Here is a 17,979-nt window from a genome sequence, read left to right on the forward strand (position 1 = left end):
CATGCTAAGGTTAAATCATAATTAGTATCTTCAATTTAAAAATGTCATGTACCCATTTCAGCAACACGTGTTCTAAAATTAAAAAAAATAATAATCTTTGATTTTGTTGGAGTAATGTCCAACTGGAAAGCAGAAACAAAAGACCCCCAGAAGCATGTAACTATGAGAATTATGACAAAGGGACAAACGTCTTTCAGGTAATCTTCGGGATGGATGGACACAGGTCTCCAACAAAAATATCATAATTATCCCGGCATCTTTCATTTTGCAGATCTGTTGCTACTGCTGCTTTCCAGGTGGTCTTAAGCACGGTCTGCAGTGTTTAAATACAGCATGTTCTCCCCTTCTCAATTAGTGTATTTTCTGTTGGAGATTTTCTTTTTGTTTTGCCCTGAAGAGCACTCTTCCCCCTTTTGTTGTTGTAGGTACCCATTTCACGAATTGCATAACAAAGTGGTTCAGATTCCAGCATTTGATAACTGTGTATTGTTATTTTATTTGTTTTGTTTTATTACAGGATAATGCTAGACAGAAATATACTGAACTTGTCTCAAGTCTGATCTCTGCAGAATCTGCTGGCCAGACAAAAGATGCTTCTCCGAAAGAGAGCAGACATGGTGGCTATGAAACCATAATTGTTAGCACTGAAAACAATATCACAAAGATAATGTTTAACCGACCTGAAAGGAAAAACGCTATCAATCATCAGGTAAAGAAATGAATTTGGGAGACTTATTGATTTTTTTTGTTTTCTCTTTCCTGGTTAAGTTACTTAAGTTTTTCAAGAGCCATTGCTACAGGTTTAGCAGAACTGACTGAAGGCTGATGGTCTGAATTTTATGAGAGCTTAGTGTGTTAACTCCTGTGACTCCTATGAATGAAGATCCAGTACAAAATCAAACTACTCTGCTAATATTTTACAAATTGGGCTTTTCTGTGTCTTTTTTAAATCTTTCCTTCCCCCCTTCCCAAATTAGTGCACATTATGGTCTGTGCTAAATTAAAATGGCAAACTACAAGAAGGCTAGCTTCTTTCATGGAGACAACATTTGACTGCAGCCTTGCTTATAACACAGCATATATGCAGCCTACTTTGCCTAAGCAGTGTCGTATGTAGGTCTAGATAATAGTCCTGTTCTCATGGCTATCTCCATGAGGAAATTTATCCTGTTGGAAATAACACGATCATCCTATTTCAGAACCGCAAAGATACCAGAAAAGGGATTTCACCCCACTGCAGCTAATTCTTTAATTGATTATTTTACCCATTTAGACTACTTCTCAGGTCTTAAAATTAACTGTTTAATGTGAATGTGTATTTTCCAAGGGACCTTATTTTGACCTTGAGATTTGCATTTGAAGTCTGAGAATAGTAAGTGCATGTCTTTATGGTCAGAAATAATACCTCAAATGCAATACTTAACTTTCTGTGTATGGAAATTTTCTTCATACTTAAATGGACCATAGTTAAACTGTCACTCAGGTTCCTTGTTGTCAGTGTGAATCTTCTTTTTATGGTCTTTTACAGCATCACAGTTTTAATTTGTTGATTTACCTTTTATGCAGATGTACAGAGAAATTATCAAAGCGCTTCACGAAGCTGGCAAAGATGATTCTACCATAGCAGTTATTACGGGTACAGTACTTAATATGCCTTTCTTAGATTTGTTGTATGCAAAAGTACATTACTGACACGAACTATTTATCTTATGTTTAGACTAAGACGGAATTACTTAAGGGGGGAAATTCTTTCCTCTAGTGTAGACAAAAGATTTTTTTTGAAAGTGTTTTGGCAAAATTCTTTCAAGATGGTGTTTTAAGATACTTTAGCAAGCTTGCTGTTGCATCAAAACATCTTTCTGAGATCAGAAGATAGACATGGGATGCTCATGAGGACTTTATTACTTTTGAGTAGCCAATACATCTGCTCCGCAGCATCTTCGCTACTGCTTTTGGAGCTCATTCCTATGGGTTTAGTCAATTTTCTCTACTTCTGTGATACATTGGAACATATTAAAAGGAAGACCCTCAAATCCTGCTCTGGCAAGCCCAAGAGAAAGCTTACGCTGCATATTTACCTATTTACATATTTATCAGAAAAACTGATGCTTCACTTTGATTCTTCTGTGACAGCCATAGGAATGGATTTACCACAGAAGCTGCAACCTGGCCCAGCTGATACACGTATTCCAGTCACCAGATGTGTGATGTGTACAGCCAGATGACTGCTGCTATAATGTGAAAGGGAAGCCCAAATTCATGTCAGCTGTGAAGTGTAGCAGCTCTGGGAACATAGCCTTTGAATTCTGTAGAGAACCCTTTAGTCTGTCTGTCTGATGCTGACTGCATGACATGGTGGGAAGGCAGGAGGGACAGAATGGTGGAGGCAAGCGCTGCCTGTCTGGCCCATCCTCATTGCAGATAGGTGTGTATTTAGGAAGTTCTACCTAAGTAGTTGAGACAAGAGCTGAATTTTGGCTTAAGACCTCTTACTTCAATTACTTTTGAGGTAACAGCATCTGTATTCTTATCCGCTGTTGTCTTTACCAATACCCTTGTATTTCCAGGATGCTGAATTTCCTTCAGTAGTGATGGCTAGGCACAACAGCCATTACAGAATGAAAAATTCTAGTTGTGTGAACTACCTATCTAGCAAGTATGTAGCTAGGAGTAAACTGCACACGCCCCTACGCCCAACATTTCTATCCCATTTCAAGTAATCGTTAAGAGCACTGCAGCATAAAGTAGTGGATGTGCTAAACAATGAGAAGTCCCATCTTATGAATGTCCTTACGGAACCTAGGATTATTTGGACAATTAAATCATGTAGTCTAGCTTTTAAATACTCTTTGCGTTTTCATGGTGCCTCAAACTCTCTTATACTTTCCCTAGTAGGATATCTGTTTCTTATTAAAAAACACATCTTTCAGTGCCGTGATTTCAATGCAGTGATGTCATTCTTATCCTTAGAATGCTTCGCCGTTTTCTTAGTGTCATAATGAAAGTGAAACTTGCACAACATACTAAAAGGGTTATATTGAGTCCTTTCCCAGTTTGAAGGGGAATGAAGGAAGATGTGCAAACTTACATTTCCATTTTCATGTTTAAAAAGAGAAGTTTCTAATTTGTTACTATGTGAATGATTGTGAATTGATTGCTCAGAAAAAAAAAAAACAACACTGAGCAGGTATGCAGGGAAAGAAAAGATGTGTATTTCTCAACTGACAATGTTACAGAAAATAGATTTTTTTCCTCTAAAATCTTTTTAATTTAACATTTTTTAACCCTTTGTTTTTCAATGAAACATTAGTCAACACATTTTATACTGTATATGTCCTTTAAGGTACTGTTTATACTTTGAGACACTCTCTCTAATTACTTAATAGCATTAGATGCATTGAATTAAATTCTTCTGTAAATGTAGAAAATGAAAGATTTTCTTCTGTTACCTACTCAGAAACCATTGGTGCATTTATTTACATCTGTTCTCTGCAGGAAATGGAGAGTACTATACTAGTGGAAATGACCTGAATAATTTTGCTAATGTCAAACCTAATGAAATGGAGAAGATGGCAAAAGATGGAGCAGAATTACTCAAGTAATTGGAGCAGAATTACTCGAGAATCTCTTGGTTTCATACACACATAAATTACTGTGATGGGTAAAATATAATTTGCAGGCATTGTTAGAAAACATGACAGCGGGGCCCCACTTACGCTACGATATGTCCAATTAGATGACTGTGTCTAAAAGCTCACCACGTATATAAACAAAAAAGAGTGGGAAAAGTAGCATTCTTCACCTGAAATAAATGAAGAAATGTGATGTGTTTTAGAAATCTTGTAAAGTAATCTTTTTAAGTACAGTGATGCTATAGACTAGATTTTAACTCCCAAAGTACATGCAGATACATTGACAAAGACATGCTTTTGACTGTGTATTTCATAACTTTTTCCTTTTCTATTTAAGTAGATTTCATCTTTTTTACTTCTGTATGTGATTATTACATCTGAATATTTACAGGTTGGATTGCTTTCTCAAGCACTTGCAATTGATGTAAAATCTGAAATACACAGAAAGGCAAATAATATTTAAGATTTATAATTCAAATATGAACTGCAAGTGAAGTACTCAGTTTTGTGGCTTTTCTTAGGCAAGCTGGCTGTGGATCACAGTTGCCTGTTACAAAGTGATAATGATGGATTCCGAATCTATTGCAAAAACAGTAGTTAGCAGGATCTGGCAAGTGTTCCAGTGTGCAGTGATCTGTAGGGTATTTAATATGATGCATAGTCTTGCGTGCATTTCATGATCTTTCATCTAGATTTTGTGAGAAGACTGTATATTTTAAGCTGTTAATATTACACAAGCACAACGGATGCACAGAGATGCCAGAGAAGCGAAGTCTTTACAACAATGTTCACTTTATCAAAAGATTATATTTTTGAGAATATATTTTGCACTTCTTGGAAGAAGTAGTAGCTGTCAGAAGAAACAAAGCAATGTTTCTCAAACCTCTTCAGAACAGCACTGGGGAATTCTTTGTTATATTAGCATCACAACTTTTGTACCTGCTGGAGCTTCAGTGTAGAATAGAATCTGTGAAGTAAAGGCTATTGCAAGAGTAGAATTGGAATGAATATGTAGGCAGGTGGATAGATCAAGCCAAAGACTGCTTAGTTTGTGAGCTGCATTCAGTAACACTAAAGAAAATGGCATTTTAAGAACTTGACTGCAGTAACTGAGAAGTTACTGTACATGTATGTGTTTGATTCTCTATTGGAAACGAGACACGGGTATTTGAAATAGTTCTTATTTTCCTTCTTAGTATTCATTTGGGACAGGGTATACAACGTGCTGCATAGGATAGAGCTTATGGTTTTTGTAGTATTCTTTATATGTGTTATGTAGTATTTTTTGTAGCTTATGTTGTTTTTGTTTTTTTTTTTTTGCAGTATCTAAGACTGTTTCAAAACAGTCTTAGTTTCTGGTTTATGAAAGAGACTAGGATGTATCTTACTGTTACATTCTGATTCTTCTTCTTCATAGGGAGTTCGTGAGTTCTTTTATTGATTTTCCTAAACCACTGATTGCTGTGGTGAATGGCCCAGCTATTGGTATCTCTGTAACGCTCCTTGGATTGTGTGACATTGTCTACGCTTCTGACAGGGTGAGTACTTTACAGTCCTGATCCCAAGAAAAGTATTTAGGGCTCCTTCTGTAGCAAATGTTATTTGTTGCAGGGTAGTCTGACAGAAAAGAGCACACAGGTGTAAATGCTTTTTCTATCACATTGAGGGACACCTTTATTAATTACAGAATCACAGAATTTTCTAGGTTGGAAGAGACCTCAAGGTCATCGAGTCCAACCTCTGACCTAACGCTAACAGTCCCCACTAAACCATATCCCTAAGCTCTACATCTAAACGTCTTTTGAAGACTTCCAGGGATGGTGACTCCACCACTTCCCTGGGCAGCCTGTTCCAGTGCCTCACAACCCTTTCAGTGAAGAAGTTCTTCCTAACATCTAACCTAAAACTCCCCTGGCTCAACTTAAGCCCATTCCCCCTCGTCCTGTCACCAGGCACGTGGGAGAACAGACCAACCCCCACCTCGCTACAGCCTCCCTTGAGGTACCCATAGAGAGCGATAAGGTCGCCCCTGAGCCTCCTCTTCTCCAGGCTGAACAAGCCCAGCTCCCTCAGCCGCTCCTCGTAGGACTTGTTCTCCAGGCCCCTCACCAGCTTCGTCGCCCTTCTCTGCACCCGCTCAAGCACCTCCATGTCCTTCTTGTAGCGAGGGGCCCAAAACTGAACACAGTACTCGAGGTGCGGCCTCACCAGAGCCGAGTACAGGGGGACGATCACCTCCCTAGCCCTGCTGGTCACACTGTTCCTGATACAAGCCAGGATGCCGTTGGCCTTCTTGGCCACCTGAGCACACTGCTGGCTCATATTCAGCCGACTATCCACCATCACTCCCAGGTCCTTCTCTGCCTGGCAGCTCTCCAACCATTCCTCTCCCAGCCTGTAGCTCTGCTTGGGGTTATTGCGCCCCAGGTGCAGGACCCGGCACTTGGCCTTGTTGAACTTCATGCAGTTGACCTCAGCCCATCGGTGCAGCCTATCCAGATCCTCCTGCAGAGCTTTCCTACCCTCAAGCAGATCGACACACGCACCTAACTTGGTGTCATCTGCGAACTTACTGAGGGTGCACTCAATGCCCTCGTCCAGATCATCGATGAAGATATTAAAGAGGACCGGCCCCAGCACCGAGCCCTGGGGGACACCACTAGTGACCGGCCTCCAACTGGACTTGACTCCATTCACCACGACTCTTTGGGCCCGGCTATCCAGCCAGTTTCTAACCCAACGAAGCGTGCGCCAGTCCAAGCCAAGAGCAGCCAGTTTCTTGAGGAGAATGCTGTGGGAGACGGTGTCAAAAGCCTTGCTGAAGTCAAGGTAGACCACATCCACAGCCTTTCCCTCGTCCACCCAGCGCGTCACTTTGTCATAGAAGGAGATCAGGTTCGTCAGGCATGACCTGCCTTTCATAAACCCATGCTGACTGGGCCTGATCGCCTGCTTCCCCTGCAAGTGCTGCGTGATGACTCTCAGGAGGATCTGCTCCATGAGCTTTCCTGGCACTGAGGTCAAACTGACAGGCCTGTAGTTTCCCGGGTCTGCCCTCCGGCCCTTCTTGTAGATGGGCATCACATTTGCTAGCCGCCAGTCGATTGGGACCTCCCCCGATAGCCAGGACTGCTGATAAATGGTGGACAGTGGCTTGGCCAGCTCCTCTGCCAGTTCCCTCAGTACCCTTGGGTGGATCCCATCCGGCCCCATCGACTTGTGCACATCTAAGTGCCGTAGCAGGTCACCAACCAGTTCTTCATGGATAATGAGGGCCACATCCTGCTCCCCATCCCCTTCCACCAGCTCAGGGTACTGAGTATCCAGAGAACAACCGGTATTGCCACTAAAGACTGAGGCAAAGAAGACATTGAGCACCTCCGCCTTTTCCTCATCTCTTGTAACTAAGTTTCCCCCCGCATCCAGTAAAGGATGGAGATTCTCCTTAGTCCTCCTTTTTGTGTTGATGTATTTATAGAAACGTTTTTTGTTATCTTTAACGGCAGTAGCCAGATTGAGCTCCAGATGAGCTTTGGCCTTCCTAATTTTGTCCCTGCACAGCCTCGCTACTTCTTTAAAGTCCTCCTCAGTGGCCTGCCCACTTTTCCAAAGCTTATAAACCCTCTTTTTCCTCCTAAGATCAAGCCACAATTCTCTGTTGAGCCAGGCCGGTCTTCTTCCCCGCCAGCTCGTCTTTGGGCACGTGGGGACAGACCGTTCCTGCGCCATTAAGACTTCCCTCTTGAAGAGCGCCCAGCCTTCCTGGACCCCTCTGCCCTTCAGAACCACCTCCCAAGGGACTCCACCAACCAGTGTCCTGAGCAGCTCAAAGTCAGCCCTTCGAAAGTCCAATACAGCGGTTTTACTGGTCCCCTTCCTGGCCTCGCCAAGAATAGTGAACTCCACCATTGCGTGGTCACTCTGCCCAAGACAGCTCCCGACGATCACGTCCTCCACCAGTCCTTCTCTGTTTGTGAAGAGAAGGTCTAGCGGGGCACCACCCCTGGTAGGTTCACTAACCAGCTGCGTCAGGAAGCTATCTTCCACGCTCTCCAGAAACCTCCTAGACTGCTTTCTCAGGGCTGTGTTGTGCTTCCAGGATATGTCAGGGAAGTTGAAGTCCCCCACAAGAACAAGCTCTGAAGATTTCGCAACTTCTGTCAGCTGCCTGTAGAACTCCTCATCCGTCTCCTCATCCTGGTTCGGCGGTCTATAGCAGACCCCGACCAGGACACTAGCCTTGTTGTCCCTGCCGATCCTAACCCAAAGGGACTCGACCTTGTCGTTCCCAGCCTCGAGTTCTACAACCTCGAAAGACTCTCTAATATAGAGAGCCACACCACCACCCCTTCTGTGCTGCCTGTCCCTTCTGAAGAGCTTATAGCCAGGCATTGCAGCACTCCAGTCATGAGACTGGTCCCACCACGTCTCCGTGATGGCAACCAAGTCGTAGCCTGCCTGCTGCACGATGGCTTCCAGCTCCTCCTGTTTGTTACCCATGCTGCGTGCATTGGTGTAGATGCACTTCAGCTGGGCCATTGCCTTATCCTTCGGCCTTGCCATTGTTCCCCCTGGCACAGCTCCAACAATCCTAGCCTCAGCCCCATCCCCCTTCCTTTATTACCAGCATAGCATCGTACATCATCGTACATCAACGAGTGCTTAACATGCATGGAATTTCTGTGCTGTTGCTATGATTATCAAGGTACTGACTCCAGTTTAGAAAGTCTTTACTGCGTTCTTTATGGTATCAGTGGGTACAGCAAAGGGTAGTTGATGTGAAATGGTAATTGTAGGGCCCTTCTCAGGTGTGGGAGGGAGAGACAAAAGATTGTTATGGAATGGAAGAGCAGTATCTGGTATTTCATCTAATCTGTGTTATAAAATAAATTCAAAAGCTTTGTTTATCCAGCTCAAGATTCCTTCTAAGATAATTTGCCAAATATACAACCAAAAGATAAATTAAAGCATAGCACAGAATTACATTATATAGCTTATTTTTTATGCTCTCTGCTGTTTGTCTGTGTAAGGTTATTAAACAGAACTTAACCCAAGGTGTTAATTAATTTTAGGTGAGCTATTGCTTGCATAAGTGTCTGTGATGAATAGTACTTTGACGCAGTGCTGAAGCAGGAGTCAGATTTTTCCTCAGAGTTTCTGCTGGATTGGCTTTGTCACTATGAGACTTAGGAAAATTGAGCTGCAAGGTCCCACTTGCCCCAAAAGAGGGGCACAGAGGGACACAGCTATGGCTGTGTCACTCCTGACATATGCACGAGCATAATGTACGTAATGTATTCAATCTATTCCAGTCCATAGATCTCTTCTTTTACCAGGAGGTTGTTGGATTCTCCCTCTTCCTCCTTTCCAATCCGATCTTTTCTTGCTGCAGGGTGAACATATTGATTCTTGTTCTTGGGTCTGACAGACTATTTTCATCCTCCTTTGCAATAACCTTCAGTGTATACTTAGGCTGTTAGATACATGTATATCTCTTGATCTCTTTGTTGTTGTTTTTTCAGTCGAACAGCCCCAGTTCATTTAGGTTTTTCCTCATGTGCTTTCTCAGGCCTGCAATTGTATTCCTCTGTACTCTTTCCAGTTGTTCCATGTCTCTCTTTAAGCATAATAAATTCGGTACATAAAGGGAGCTAACAAAAAAGATGAAGAGTGACTTCTTACACAGGCAGGTAGTGATAGGACAAGAGGTAATGACTCTAAAATAGAAGAGGGTAGGTTTAGATCAGATACAAGGAAGAAATTTAACTTTGAGGGTATTTTGAGGCACTGGAGCAGGTTGCCAAGAGAAGCAGTGGATGCCCCATCCCTGGAGTGTTCAAGGCCAGGCTGGATGGGGCTTTGGGCAACCTGGTGTGGTGGGAGGTGTCCCTGCCCATGGCCGTGGGTTGGAACTGCACATGCTTTGAGGTCCCTTCAAACTCGAACCATTCTGTGATGATAATAGTAGAAACTGGACACATTACTTCAGCTTGTGTCCTACCGATGCAAAGTAGAGCAGAAAAACTTCTCCACATTTTGCACATTTCTGTTCTTACATCCCAGAATGTCACTGGATTTATGTACTTGTCATCTACTGTAACCCCTGGATTCTTTACTGTAGAGTTGCCAGTTAAAGAGTTGTTCCTATCACATATTGTATACAGAGATACTCTTGCCAAACTTGTCCATAGTAAATAATGCCTTTTTCCTACCTGTCCGATTTATTGAGGCTATTTTTGATTTTAATCGCTTCCCACTCAGCATAGTATCTCCTGCATCCATAAATTAGCATAGATTTCATTAAAATTTAATCCAAATAATCATTAAATATTTTGTCCTCTTGGTAGTATCATTCTATCTTGAATAGTTTGAGATTCATACTTGAACTTCCTTTTACTACTCATGTGCATAATCATTGATAAATGCATTTTATTTTTACCGTGTATTTCTATTTGTTTAATCTCTGTATGCCTATATTAGTCTCATCCTTGGTCATTTGACATAGTCTTCACTTCCTGTGTACTTGTATTTAAAGTCAGTGAAGAGCTTGTGACTTAGCTGGGACAAATCTGTTAGTTAGTACCTTCCTATCTGCACAGGGACAGCTCTTGCTTGAGGATTTCCATAGGGTCTCACAAAGCTTTCCTATGTACAGTTTTATTGAGGTCTTCTCAAAGATGACTGTTCAATCTTCTTCCCTTTGCAGGATTGTGAACTTCATACAGTAAGGTCAGCTTTGTCCAAAGTATATTTTACTTTCACATTCTCCACTCGTTTGGTTTAGGCATTAATGGCCTACTTCAGAAGTGCCCAAGTTTGTTGTGTCCAGGCTCTGGTTTTATTCCCAGCCAGGTATTCACAAAGCAGACACATTTATAGGGCAGTGCATGGCCCAGCCTGACATCCTGGGGGGTGGAGTGGTATGAATGTCTTTTGCACTGGATTTGGCTCCAGTTCCTGGAGCACCATTTTATTACCCCATGCCAAAGCAGGACCAGTTACACTAGCCTGTATCCCTGCAAAGGCTGTCTAACACTTTCTTACAGACATTCAATGATTCAATGTCCCATTTTTGTTAGGAAACCTATTGATCTGCCCTACAGGATAGCCATCCACGTTACAGTACAAGATAGTTACTTTCTATTACAGTGAAAGTTGTATTAGTAGTGTGTGCTCTTCATGTATCAGTTCATATTTTAAAATGGCACGCCTTTTGTCTTCCTTGCTTAAAATTGATGTGAATTGTCAAAACATGAACTTTTGTAGTTAAGTTTTAACTTTCAGTTAGGGTATTGACACATTTCTGCCACAGATTTTTTTTTTTCAAAATTCCATAAAATTTAACAGAGGATTCAGTGACCTGAGTTTTTCAGCAGTAGAATAAATTTAGTATGCCTTCAGAAAGCAAAACTCTTTGTACATCTTAAGCTATTTGGGCTACGCATTTAATAACTTTTAGGGCAGATGTGTATGAGCATCCTTTCTGTAAAGATTTTGCATGTGCAGACTAATTTTACCAAGCACTCCATTCAAATAATGTAATTTCATCAATGGGAATGATAAGGGAATTGAGTTATACAGACAAAGTCAGTTGTTGTGTGCATTGAGAGGATGAAGCTGTGTTATCAGATGATATTTAAAACCTACTGTGGTAATGGTTAAAATGTATTTCTGGTGAATTCTTTTACAGTAGAAGCTTTCAAATGAAAACTAAATCCTAGCACTTCAGTCTCATGCTCAAGTTATAAGCCTTGCTTTGTTTTTTTTTTTTCTTTTTTTTAATTTTTCCAGGCTACATTTCATACTCCATTTAGTCAACTTGGACAGAGTCCAGAAGGATGTTCTTCTTACCTGTTTCCAAAAATCATGGGCTTAGCCAAGGTAAGGACATCTGCAATATACATGGGACCTTCTGACCTCTGTGTGTTGGTATCTTCCAAATGTTAGAGCAAATGGAGTCACAGCAGGAGTCCTCAAGGAGAACTCCAGTTCACATCTTTTGAACCAAAGATTAAAAAAATATAATGACAGTATCAGCACAAGCACCTTAACACATTAGACACTTCTAAAATCTTCCTGTGGTGTCGATGGAAGTTTTCTTTCTTATGGCGTCCTTCACCTTTCTGAGATTGTTTCTATACAGTGAAAGGGTGTATCTTTCTTCCAGCTATAGGAGGAAATGAAGTAAAGAATGTGTGTTTTTTTTTTTTTCTTAAAAAAAAAAATAAAAGAAAAGAAAGAAAGAAAATGGAGTGCACACAAGAAATATCTTGGTAGGCTGTCTTTATGAGGCAAGGGAGCACCTGCCAAAATGGCCTTGTGGGAAGTTAGTGTATTCAGCCATTCCTTCAGACATCAGTGTGATGCAATCGATTTATTCATTTACTTGCAGATCTTTGATGTCATCTATTCTGTTGTAACATATGCGGGCCTTCTTATTTTCTTTCATAGGCTTATTTTCTCTGTCTGCTATAGAAATAAGGCCTTCTTGTTCCCACAGACTAAAATCCAGATGGTTTAAACGTACCTGATATCCTTGCTTATGTTAATATAACGTGTTTCTGTTGAGTAGGATCTTAATCTGTAAGGAGTAGAGCAAGTGCTTCATAAATGTGCAGGCATTAAGGATAGTCTGTTCAGTGAGATGTGAAGCCTTAATCCTTGGAATTGCTCAAAACTTAATAGGCTTCCCAGGACTGTGTCCTGTTTGAGCAGGAGGTTTCCACTAGAGATCCCTTCGATCCTCATCTGTGATTCTCTGCCCTTTTCAGAGGGCAGACTGTAATAAGCAAGAGACTAAAACAAATGTGACTTGGAAGCTTGTATCTTTCCCGTCACATTCCTCAAGTCTTGTCCTGTTGACTCACATTCTGTTTTCTTTATTTAGGCAAACGAGATGTTGCTTTTCAATAAAAAGCTGACTGCTGCTCAAGCCTGTGCTTGGGGACTTGTGACTGAAGTTTTCCCCGATGGGACCTTCCAGAAGGAAGTTTGGGAAAGGTTAAAAGCTTATGCGAGCCTCCCCAAAAATGTTAGTACTTTAAATTTTTCTCTATCTTGTAAGCTTCTAGCATTCCCAGCCCTCCTGTCAAATTTATCCTGTCACCCTTAACTGAAATAACAAAGCTGAATGTATTTTGCTTCAAGCACGGATCTGTCCCTCTGCTGCCAGGAGACAGATACTTCTCTTCTACTCTGCCTGAATTTAATACGATGCACTTTACACAGAGACTCAATGGCTGAAAAGCCTTTAAAAATTTGCAATTTAATCCATTTGCAGGCTAGGTACAGTTTGGATTCCTTATCTTAGCTTTTTATTTTAGCATTAGTTTATGTTTAATCAGTTTACCACTGATTCTACAGTATTTATTGTACTAACTCTGTGCGCTGTGGATGCTCAAGCTGAAGCTGGTTGACTTTACTTTTTGCTGAATTCAGTCATCCTGCTCACTAGTTTAGGCTTTGCAAGACTACTTGAGTCACAATTGTATTACGTTACGTGGGACAAGAGGAGATACTTATGCCAACTCCTGATAATGTCAATTACATTTGACACTGCAGATAGCTGAACAGGTTTCACTTCTTAAGCTCACCTACTCTGATTATGAGCCCTACTAAGTAGGCTGCTGTTTTGCTCCCCATGAACCTCCACCTTATTATTACTCTTAGTAATTAAATGTAGTAGTCTACTTTCAGCTTAAAGATTGGCTAACAGCTAGACGGTGCAACGTTAATACAGCTCAGTTTGATATCTAATGTGTTTATTGTGCTATTTTTTTATGAAATCTGAATATATAGAGAACATAACTTCCTGATGTTCCTCACTGCATTCAAATATTATTTTCCTCTTTCTCCTTCAGTCCTTGGCAGTGTCAAAGCAACTGTTAAGAAGTATGGAAAAGGAGAAGCTCCATGCAGTTAACAGTAAAGAGTGTGAAGTACTCAAGGAGAGATGGTTATCTGATGAATGTCTAAATGCTATTGTCAGCTTCTTTCAGAGGAAATCAAAACTATAATCTTCACCAGCAGAGCAGTTCACCTTCTGGCAATAGCCTTATCTGCCTTTATCCTTAATAAACTTTCTCTACAAATAGTAATTCTTATACCTTTTGGTGTGGTATATTCTGTACTGAGTACTGGATTAAAACTGTTTAATGAAATTAATACAGCTTTATGTGCCTTGGATCTGTTATGTTTTAGGTTTGGGAAAAAAGGTTAATCTATAGGCAGCAGAGATGTTTCTGAATGATATTAAAGCAGATTGTCTTTGAAAAGAAGCAACAAATTCAACAGCAGCATATGTTGACAGCTTTTCAGTGATTTCGAATGAGCAATTCTTTTTATTCCTCTATGGAGAAGAAAATACTGTATTACTGAAAAATAAATATAAGTATTTAATTAGTGTTGTGCTGGTCATTACTACTTCTGTTAAACATCCTCAGTGAGAAGAAAAGTAACTCCTGAAAGTGTATTAATATAATACTCTTACAAAGAAGTATTCACTTGAGAGGCTGTGTCATGAACTGTTTACCTGGTAGGTATTATGGGCATCTTCTTAATTTTTTTGTTTAGAATACTAAATATATATATATATATATATATATATATATATATATAATATCTTATTTATACATAAAATATTTTATATGTACCTTTATATATAAAATGTTTTATCTTATATTATATGAACCTTATACACTACTTTTTTCCAAGCTATTTCATGATGTTTTTCACATGAAGAAAACTCTTCAGTTTCTTTTTTATAATTCTATCTGCAGATTTAATGCAGCATAGAATTTACATGGTGCTCTTGCAGCATTTCTCAGGGACCACTGTACAATCTACGCAAATTATTTCTAGTCTTAACTGTGCAACTTATTTGTAGTAACGCAAAAGAATATTCTGTAAAAAAATAAATAAATCTCTTGGAACAAACAAATCATCTTCAAGGAAAAAAAATTCTACAGAGACACACTCATAAATATATAAATAATATGCCTGAGCAAAAATAGTGAATCCCACAACTGATTTATTTTTTCCCATATAATAAATATTTTAGTTGTAACTGATACCTTCCACCAAGAGCTGTATTTGTTATGTTTTTCTTCTTGCATTACGTATTTGGACCAATTAAGCTTCTGTGTAACATAATTATTCAGTAATGATCAAAACTACAAGTCTTCAGAATGAGCACAATGGAGTATGAAATAAATATTCTAATTTTAAATATAGGGTTTGTTTTTCTAACAAAGTAACAACATGAAATAAATTAAATGTGGAGATAAACTAAATGTTTAATCATTGATTGCAGAACAATGCAGACTTCTCTCCTAACTACTTGAAAACGTGTGTGTAGGAGGTACCAAGATACAACAACTCTTTGGAAGTGCGGAACATATATTCTAATGCAGGAATATGCAGAAAAGGAATGGTACCTTCAGAAGTGTGTGCCACATATAGGAGTAAAATGTAGATTTTATGAATTATGTTGTCTGTACTGGAGTAAGGTATTTAGTTATTTGATGTTATTTCAGTCTGGGTAATGAGCAACACCAATAAAATGCAAATTGTCTGCCATGCACATTAATTCAAATCCTACACGTTCTAAGTCTTCAGACTTTGTGGTTGGGTCATAACTATCTTAATGACAGGGGATGTAGCAAACCTCTGAAAAGAGAGCACTGATAAGGAACAACATTTTATGTACTGAATGAAGCACTGTTACTTTGTTCAGGTGTATGAATTACACTGTTCTGTTTCATCAAGAAACAAATTATTAGATACAGAGTTTATTTGGACAAAACTGTGTTTATGTGCTCCAGACACGTTCCACTTACAGAATTAATTTATAGTACTCTCAGGCTCTCATATGCTATTCTCTGACTTTCATCAGAGGGAATATATCAGTACACCATGAAAAGATGGCTTTATAAAATGTCCTCTGAGCTCTGTCATCTGGTAACATTTCACTCTGGGCTGATAGAACTGGGTAAATTTCACTGTATTGATTACTGTCAGAGTTGTACATTTTAACAGTGTTAAAAATATGGATTTTAAAATAAAATTAGGAACCAATAAACAAGGAAAGTGGATTTTGACAGTACCAAGTACGTGGGAAGCAGGGAGCGTATTTGCCTGGACAGATAAACTACTGTGCATGTTTGTAGAGTTTCAAATAAAAAGTGAATATGCAAAGCTAAAGGGATCAGCAAGACTTGGCAACAAAAGAAAGCCAAGAATACAAACCAAACTGAATGGAAACAAGTAGCCTCAAAGAAAGAACATCATCTAGGATAACCTGTTGGAACTAGTTATTTACATAAATTGTCCTTGAGCAAAAACAAGTTTCATAATGCAGAAATTCAAACAAAAGCAGCTGTAAGGATTCTGTGCAACTGTAAATTCTGAAATTCTGAAAATAACAAGCCAAAAAAAAAAAGGGGGGGGGGGGGGAGAGAGAGAAGGTTAAAAATAATACAGTAAAACAAACAGTCCAAAGTTAAGAAGATCAAAGTGCATTCTTTCTGCACAAAATGAGAGCTAGAGTGAAGAAAACAAACAGGGTATCTAAATGGATAAATGAACTCATGAATTAAGGCAGACTGGAATCTTTTCTTGGCATCGGTCTCACTAACAATAATAGATACTGAGTTTTCACCAAGTTAAAAAATAAATATACATGTTAGAAAGTGTTTAGAGGATGCCTGCTTGGACAGGCTGACAGAAATGATTGTGCCTGCAATGTAGAGGCTCTGCATCCTGAAAAAAACAACAACAAAAAACACCACACACACACACACAAAAAGGGTCTCGCATGGAAGAAAACTTCAGGACTTTGCACTCAAGCCCTTTTGGTGTTGAACTTGGTGGTACTTGTTAAAAAATAAATAAATAAATAAAAATGTGTTGCTGTGTTTAATATACTGTATTCTAGGCATATGCTATACAAATTCGTACTGCAGGTTCATTATACCTGTTTTTATTTCCTTCAACTTTAAATTATTTTGTATTGTTCCACCCTCTTCAACTGCTAATGTATTCAGCCCCTGAGAAGGGGGGGCTTTATGCAAGGCAAAGTTATTCTTTGAATCTCTAGATCTTGGAAAGCAATGACTAATACACAGCTCTTTTGCCACATGTTTGTGAAATGTCATGGAAATTCCAGTTATTTCCAGATACTGTCTACCTATGATAAACCTAAAAATACCTTTGCTAAGATAACAAATTTTACTTATGCTTGTCATATGTAGTTGACAAGAGGCAGAAACCTTATGCTTAGTATTTTACATAAAGACTGAATTGACAAATATTCTCTTGAATTACCTTTATCAATTCAACTACAGAACGTACCTAGTTTGAAGATTATTAACTTTTTCCAGTTGTTTTTGTGTTTTCCATTAGGTGGAGAGAGTGGACTTTTCTATTGAATTTATTTATTCAGCCAGTGATTACATTTGGATTTTTTTTTTCACTTAATGCAAACACAAAGTTCTATCAGGAACATGACTACTCTGGGGATTTAATTTTTGTCTTTTTGTGATGAAAAGAAAAGAAAAAGTTATGTGATTGACATAAACCACATCTGTAAGCAGATAAATACTAAATGCAAAATAAATTCAAGACTTATAAGACAGCCAACTGTAATGACTCTTAAATGCTACTCAATATAGATTATTTTAATTAAAGGAACACAGGAAATGGGTACATTTCAAGTGGACTAGCTGTTGGAAGAGGAGTAATTCTCAAATGCCCAATGTGAAACAAGAATGCATTATGAGTCAAAGCAGTAGGTCAAACAGGTGTTCAAAGAAAAACATTTTTCAAAGGAGATATCATTGTCAAGAGCAATCCAGCACAGATTTAATCTGGGAAAAGAAGAGCAGTAAAATGTAACGTTTGTTTTTTTTTCTCCTCTCAAACATTCATGATAGTTCTTTGTGTCTCAATAGTAAAAGAAACAGGATTATTATTATTTTTTTTTTTTACAGAAATGTCCATCAGTTTTATGTGACTTAAAAATGCTTAACATTGCAAATTGCTTATTGTCATTTTGTCTTTCTATAGGTCTTACTTACTACCTAACCTCCTGTCAGAATGCTTGTGGTTATTTTTCCCCAGTCTTAGCATAGCTTAGCATTACACAGAGAATGCATATACATGCAAGGAAAAATGAATTGCTGAAAGAAAATAAATGTATGAATGAATAAATAAATAAATAAATATTTTTTTCTCTTGGCATTTCCGGTCCTGATTTCAAGGTGGAGTCCCTCCAAAATGCTCACTTAAATGGACTTTTTTTCCACCAAAGGTGGTCCTTTTGGGACCCAGGAGTTGGACTTGATGATCC

The 17,979-nt window shown here is 39.1% G+C and overlaps 1 protein-coding gene across 3 annotated transcripts in view; it reads left to right on the forward strand.

Annotated features, from left to right (window-relative positions):
• The window catches only part of ECI2 (enoyl-CoA delta isomerase 2), a 32,893-nt gene extending 18,860 nt beyond the window's left edge, over positions 1-14,033 (forward strand). For all 3 annotated transcript variants that reach the window (XM_084283226.1, XM_084283227.1, XM_084283228.1), the window contains 7 exons: positions 518-709; positions 1,567-1,636; positions 3,496-3,598; positions 5,050-5,170; positions 11,424-11,513; positions 12,520-12,663; positions 13,493-14,033. In XM_084283226.1, the coding sequence (XP_084139352.1) occupies positions 518-709; positions 1,567-1,636; positions 3,496-3,598; positions 5,050-5,170; positions 11,424-11,513; positions 12,520-12,663; positions 13,493-13,648 (876 nt within the window). In that variant the 3' untranslated portion in view covers positions 13,649-14,033. The remainder of the gene's footprint in view (positions 1-517; positions 710-1,566; positions 1,637-3,495; positions 3,599-5,049; positions 5,171-11,423; positions 11,514-12,519; positions 12,664-13,492) is intronic.
• The last annotated feature ends 3,946 nt before the right edge of the window (positions 14,034-17,979 follow it).

The sequence above is a fragment of the Netta rufina genome (assembly GCF_964035555.1).
Source record: "Netta rufina genome assembly, chromosome: 2".
NCBI lineage: Eukaryota > Metazoa > Chordata > Aves > Anseriformes > Anatidae > Netta > Netta rufina.